General features: G+C 36.9%; 1 protein-coding gene and 1 pseudogene across 2 annotated transcripts; one reads left to right on the forward strand and one right to left on the reverse strand.

Moving 5' to 3' along the window:
• The first annotated feature begins 588 nt into the window (after positions 1–588).
• LOC107924819 (GTP cyclohydrolase 1-like) lies at positions 589–3,603 on the forward strand (annotated as a pseudogene).
• LOC107924818 (uncharacterized) lies at positions 3,397–6,566 on the reverse strand. Of its 2 annotated transcripts, none has more exons than XM_016855422.2 (9): positions 6,391–6,566; positions 6,224–6,293; positions 5,874–6,087; positions 5,247–5,428; positions 4,982–5,156; positions 4,679–4,890; positions 4,281–4,406; positions 4,087–4,178; positions 3,397–3,727 (listed from the first exon to the last, which is right to left on the reverse strand). In XM_016855422.2, exons 3-9 carry the CDS (start codon positions 6,059–6,061, stop codon positions 3,575–3,577), a joined length of 1,128 nt encoding a protein of 375 aa, XP_016710911.1. In that variant the 5' UTR covers positions 6,062–6,087; positions 6,224–6,293; positions 6,391–6,566; the 3' UTR covers positions 3,397–3,574. The 2 variants fall into 2 exon arrangements, with proteins under 2 accessions (XP_016710911.1, XP_016710910.1); XM_016855421.2 differs by having other exon boundaries at positions 4,075–4,178.
• Positions 6,567–6,800: the final 234 nt, after the last annotated feature.

Consider the following 6,800-nt stretch of genomic DNA (forward strand, 5'->3'; position numbering starts at 1 on the left):
ACGTATGGAAATCTAAATAAAACAAATTATTAACATGTAAACAATAAGTTTATAACATTATAAACCCACAAATCTAAATATGGTATAAAAAAATATGAATACATGAAGATTGCAGAATCCACACTATTACAACAACTCCAATTTCTGTTATTATTTTTTTGTCAGGATCATAATCATATCAACACATAGATTTTAACATAATTTTTTATATACATTATTTTTCGTATGATTTCATATTGTCATTATTATTTTCTCTTCTAAGCTGATAACAACAACGTGATCGGTAATCCAGTTGCCCTTATGAAATAGAAACAGAAAATAGAAGTAAAAGATTTTGGAGGTGATGAAAAACCTAAAATCCTGTTAGTGTTTCTCTTTCTATCGCTCACTTATTCGTCGGTGCGCCACCATATCGCTGTCATTTTCTAGGCGTTGGCTGCGTTGAGATATAACAAAACATTGGAGGTTGAGGTTGGAGCAGGCGGAATAAATTTCGCTAAAGACAAATTATGTTTAGTGGGTTCCACCAGACATAACATGAAAATGCTTACATTTTTTTCTTATATATACCATAGCCATAGGAGAAGATCTACAGATTTCATAGACCAACCGCAACCCTTCGTATCCATTTCCTTCGTCCCGTCTCGCCTCCACCTCTGCCTCTATCTCCTTAGCTAATCTCTTCCTCGCTCTCTCTTTTCATTTTACCTTCTATTTTGGCGTCTGGGTTGCTCGGGTTTTACAACTTTCTTAAATACATATTTGGATTAAGGTTGATTTCCTTTATATTCTTTTCGGGTTCTTTCAATGGGGTTGGATGGGGATCATTTCTGTCTTGAGCTTGAGGATGGAACGAAGCCGAGTGGAAATGACCTGGGTTTGGAGAAGGAACCAAAAACTATAGCCATTGAGGATGCTGTTAAGGTTCTGTTGCAGGGTTTGGGAGAAGATGTCAACAGAGAAGGTATTAAGAAAACTCCTCTTCGTGTTGCCAAGGCACTTCGAGAAGGAACAAGAGGTGTGTTTCCTTTGTTTTTCCTCAGTATAGTTTTACAGTATACTAATCACCCATGTTATGTTTCTTCGGATTTTCTTTTTATATTTCTTATTCACGAGCGGTCTACGACGATTCCGGTATTTTATATATATATACATATTACATTACTTAGGAGACTATAATTGTCATATATATACAACTTTACTCTTCAATGGTGATGGGAGCGATCTGCCTTGCTTAAAGTGGAATAAAGATTTTGTTTTCTGCTAGAATATTCTCATCATCTTCGATGGTGATGGGAATGCTTCGCTTTAGTTTGGTCTTATAATCCGCAACCAAAAAGCACGGATTTGTTTTTTCTTCGCTTTGGTACATTTCTTTTTATAGTTGGTAAACCAACATGCAATTGGTGGCCATGTATTAGTTTATATTTTGCTGCATGGGACTTGGCACGCTAAAGAACAAAAAAGCTGAAAACGCCAAATAAAAGGGAAGGATTTAGTGAAGTACGAGTCTGTTGTGTACTTTCCTCTTCATCTCACATACATATGTATTTATAAATGTAGTTAAAATGTTATATTTTGTGCTAAGGTTTGATCAAGACTTATATATTACTTTCTCCAGGTTACAAACAAAAAGTGAAGGATATTGTTCAGGGAGCTTTATTCCCTAAAGTGGGTCTGCGTGATAGAGTTGGTCATGCTGGTGGAGCAGGTGGGCTTGTGATTGTTAGGGATCTCGACATGTTCTCGTATTGTGAGTCCTGCTTGCTCCCATTTCAAGTCAAGTGTCATGTAGGTTATGTGCCATCGGGTGAGCAGGTTGTCGGATTAAGCAAGCTGTCTAGAGTAGCTGATATATTTGCAAAACGACTGCAAGACCCACAGCGTCTAGCAGATGAAGTATGTTCAGCTCTGCACCTTGGAATCAACCCAGCAGGGGTTGCTGTGATTCTTCAATGTTGGCACATTCATTTCCCAAACCTGGAGTCAGTCTTTCATGACGCAAAGCATCAGGGATGGATAACGGTGTTGGTCTCTTCAGGTTCAGGAGTTTTTGAAAACGAAAATGCTGATGCTTGGTGTGACTTTCTGGGTCTTCTGAAATTCAGAGGTGTAACTGCGGACAGAATTCTGACCAGGGACTCGGAAAAAAAAAGTTGGTGCCCTTCCTATTCTTCCTCAGTGGCTAAGGGTTCTTCTGAGTTAATAGCACCTAACCCTCGAATGGTTGCTGCCATAGCTTCGATACTTGGATCTTTGGGTGAAGATTCAAGGAAAGAGCTTCTAGAAACTCCTAGCCATTTCGTGAGGTGGTTGATGAACTTTCAGAATACCGAGTTGGAGATGAAGTTCAACGGCTTCACTTGTGGCATAAAAGATGTTCTTAAACCTAATGGAGAATGCTCCCACAATCATCAACAGCTGCACGCAGAGTTGAGCCTATCATTCTGGTCTCAATGTGAGCATCATCTGCTTCCTTTTCATGGTGTGGTCCATATAGGATACATGTGCCCTGAAGGATTCAATCCCATTGAAAAGTCCCTTTTGCAGTCAATAGTACATTTTTATGGTTTCAAGCTGCAGGTGCAAGAAAGACTTACTAGGCAAATAGCAGAGACGGTTTCATCAATCTTAGGTGGAGAAGCTTGGCAGTAACACAGCCACGATTGCTGTGCTGGGTCAATTTTCAACCGACCCTGCCATCAGGGCTCTGTTTTTGGAGAGGATTCCAAGCAGTACTACATCTGGAATGTTCTAATAATGCCAGCCTTTGCCTCATTTTCATGCTTTTTAAGTGAGCAACAATGTGGTCTAATTTGTAATGTATTATTTCTTCCTGTATTACTAAAATGCAGCCAGCTAGGGTGTGTTCCAATAAATTATTAGCGTGGTGGGAATTCCAGTTATTCTCAGGTGGTCAATATTAAGGCTCTTACTCACTGTAACATAAATCCCCAGTGAAAGAATTTCAGGGGTGAGTTGTACTTCTGGTCTCCAAAAACTCTTGAAGCATATTTTCAGAATCTTTATCCCGTTTTATTTTGTTGTTTTACTCTCTCCTAATCTAATTTAGAACCCTTTTATAATAGGTAACGTATCATGCTGTCATTATTGAAGCGGTAGTACTAGAAGAATGACGCAAAATCTGTGGTCAGAATTCAGATTATTTTGTACATCCTTACTGCAACATTTTTCTCAAACAATTTATGGAGTCCATATTTAGATATGTCGGATTATTTATCTTCTGTACTTCGAGAAGAGGTTGCCTAGAAAGCTTCCCATGGAAAAGGCCATGGAAACTCAAGGTAAGGGACTTAAAAGTTTGGGAACTAAAGGCAACCATTACATGCTAATACAAAACATCGCATCTGATATCAACGCTGGCTACCAAAGCTGTAAAGGTCAACCTCCAAATAATACCAAAGCTTTATTCCAATAAATTTAAGTTCCACAGACATCAAAAAGATCAAACCATTTACATATGCATTCGGATAGAATGCATTCGTGTAGTTTATGAACTGGGTTGAAGGGTATCAAACCAAAAAAAAAAAAAAAAGCCAACTTTATTTAAGCTTTACCATATATGCCGGATTGTATGCCAAACTATCTTAAATTCTGATTTCCGAGGATGCCTCATATGCAAATATCGCATGCAAGCCATTCCTGAGGCAAAACCCAGCAGCATTGCTAGCACACATAACCATGAAAATAGAGGGACTTTGCGAACCTGCATGTGATCATTATAGCCATTACAAAATAATTAACCAAGCAATATGCTTGCTTGCGCAAAACCTCGTATCACCACTGAGGAATCATACAGACATCAAGAATAACTAAGAATGCCTTGTAAGTACGGTAAGGATACAAAAGCTAAATGACTTGCTTGACAAAGCGTAATGATAACAACAAATATTTTGGATTCGAGCAAAACACTTGCCAAGAAATTTTGTAAGCATAATGAATCAAACCAAAGAAGCAAGCATTTACAAGTTATCAGCATGCTTTACAAATCAGAGTAAAAGAAAATACAGCCATGCAGAACATCTTAGCCATTATTATTGGTGCAAGTCATGCATTTTCCATTACCCAGTTCTTGTACGGAAGATTTCGATCTGCGTGCTCAAGTGAGTAGCGCAGCATATCAACAATTGTCAACTCTGTTACTGGATCATGGTTTTCTGCAAACTTAAAGGCTTACACTCAATTGCATAAATAATGGGATGGCAAAAAGTAATCAATAAATTACAAAGAAGAAAATGTAAATAACTTGATGAAGGCACCTGGAATATCAAAAATTTGTTTTGCAGGTGGAATACCAAGCAGCTCTCCCAAATAAACACGGGCGCGAACACGGTCAGCAATTGAAAGTAAATCTCCATGTGTGATAACGACAACAGGTTTATCATCTAAACAAACAAAAAAGCATTCAGCAAATCGATCACCTGATAAGAAGAAAGTCACATCCACTAATCCACAAAACAAAAAAACAAACAAACAATACCAACAAGGAATAGGAGAATGAGAATAGGAAATTAAGAAGATACAAGATGAAACATTAAACTTCTGTGAATAAATACATGGTAGTTACGAGGTGCCAGCCATTCAGAAGACATAAGCTGTCTTTATTGATCAGCTCCACACATTACACAAAATAAAACCATTAGTAATATCTCCGTACCTTTAAATGATAAGCACGGATGCTTGAAAACCTCGTTGATCATCTGCAAGCAGAGTAAGTCTTCCACGCCATGACCCTCAATGGATTTCAAAACAGAAACCGCATCAACAACAAAAATGACAAAATTAACCATCTGGGGCCTGCAGAACTTCCAACCTAGCTCTCGTGGTTTAAATTTCATTCTTCTCCTTAAACTGGAATCATCTGATTTCCTGATTAAACAAATCACTCATACGAACTAATCTGGAGACAGGAAAAATTACATCCATGACACAAACTACTCTGTAAAGTTACAAAGCAAACCTGATAACAGGTTCCCCATGACGAACACCATTATTCATCCAATTTTGAATCACATTAATGTTTTCAGAGGTGCCGTCGGCCAAGCCCCTGGAATCATAAAGACAGAATGAAGCTGAACCTCTTGGGATCATGTATCCTTGAAGATAGTAGGTCCCATCTCCAACAGATGGATTATCTGCTTTAGAGAAAATACTAAGTTCAGGATTATAATAACTACATCTACCTTGCATAAAAGTGATCTAACAAACCAATGAAACAACATTACATGATATTTGAGCACGTTCTGGTGCAAAATTGTCATCCTCAAACACCCTGGAAATTTTATTGACAAGACTACTTTTTCCACACCCTTTTGGACCAATCAAAAGAAGTGATGTTGTTTTCGGAACATCGTAATCACTGAATTTCTTGCCACCAACATTCTCAATCCATATTCCAGGGAAATAACTGTTCATGTGAAATTACAAATGCCAATTAAAGTTAAGTAATACCAACTCTACCCATCTCGAACAACAAATGCTAAACTTCAACTACAATAAAACCTTCAGAACATACACTGCATACTTGAATTATATGTGCGGGTACTAATATTCACTAAACATGTTGTCAACAACTGTAAATATAATCAAGATCAAATCTGGCATTACATTATTAAGCAGCAATGATAAGAAGGTTTTTCATAAATCGCATTTTAGTGTTTGATGTTGCTTAGTGCACATTCTGATTATATCACAAACCTAGGATGAGAGGATCTTTTTGGTTTCAAAATTAAAAGTACGTGCAAGTTTCAAACCAGTACTTTTTAGAGAATTGAGTTTCTATTTCTGGAGCCAAGCAACGAATAAAGGAGAGCACTTTTTGGAAAGAAATGAAATTGTGCTACCAAGAATACCTCAAAACCTTGTACTTTGCCTCGTTTAGACTCATACTTCGAACCCGCAATTGATCATAACTCTGCAAAACCTCTTTGTAAACCTTCTGTCTCCTCTTGTGATAAGCTTCAAAGTCCGGAGAAGATGACTGAGGACCCATCTTATCAAATTCTTCTAAAAACAACCTATCGCTTTCATTTTTTTCCATCTTCAGCCTTCATTCTCAAATAATCCCTTGCTCATATGAAACCAAATAATCAAATTCAACATTTTTCACCAACACAGAAAGAAAAAAACTATTGATCCCAAGAAAATTATATAGGCTAAAACTCATTTCATCCTTTAAAACAGGGGGGGAAAAAAAGAGTACCTAAGCAAAGTGGGGTTTAGGGAAGACAATGATGGAAGTGAGAAATCTTGGTCTACTGAGTATTCTTCCTCTGTAAAAAAAAAGACAGAGAGAGATGAAAATGGATTCAAGATTAAAGATTAAATAGGAGAAATGAAATAAAAAGGAGAAAGAGAGTGTTGACATACCAGAAGTGAAGGTAGGAGGGATGATCGTCTCACCACCCATATTTTGCAGGAGAAAGTAAACTATATCCCCTGGTGAAAAAAACCGCAACAGATTACGTGTTGTAAGTGAGAAAACTTAGTTATATAATATTATTTGAGTGTTGATTTAAAAAAAAAAAGATCTGTTTGAGAGATTGATGCCAAAAAATGTGTTGGGAGAGATATACATAAGTTAAAAAAAATTTATTACTTTTCTAAAATTATTTTCTATATTTAAATTTTTAATTCAGATTATTTTGATATATTAAGTTTAAAGTTGATACGAAAACTTTAAGATAATCCTGGTTTTTTAATGACAATAATTTTTTCATGAAATCATCTATGGCTGTAATGCAGCTATTCGTTACGCCACCAAACTGAGTCAAATATGG

The sequence above is a fragment of the Gossypium hirsutum genome, chromosome A11 (assembly GCF_007990345.1).
Source record: "Gossypium hirsutum isolate 1008001.06 chromosome A11, Gossypium_hirsutum_v2.1, whole genome shotgun sequence".
NCBI classification, from domain to species: Eukaryota; Viridiplantae; Streptophyta; class Magnoliopsida; order Malvales; family Malvaceae; genus Gossypium; species Gossypium hirsutum.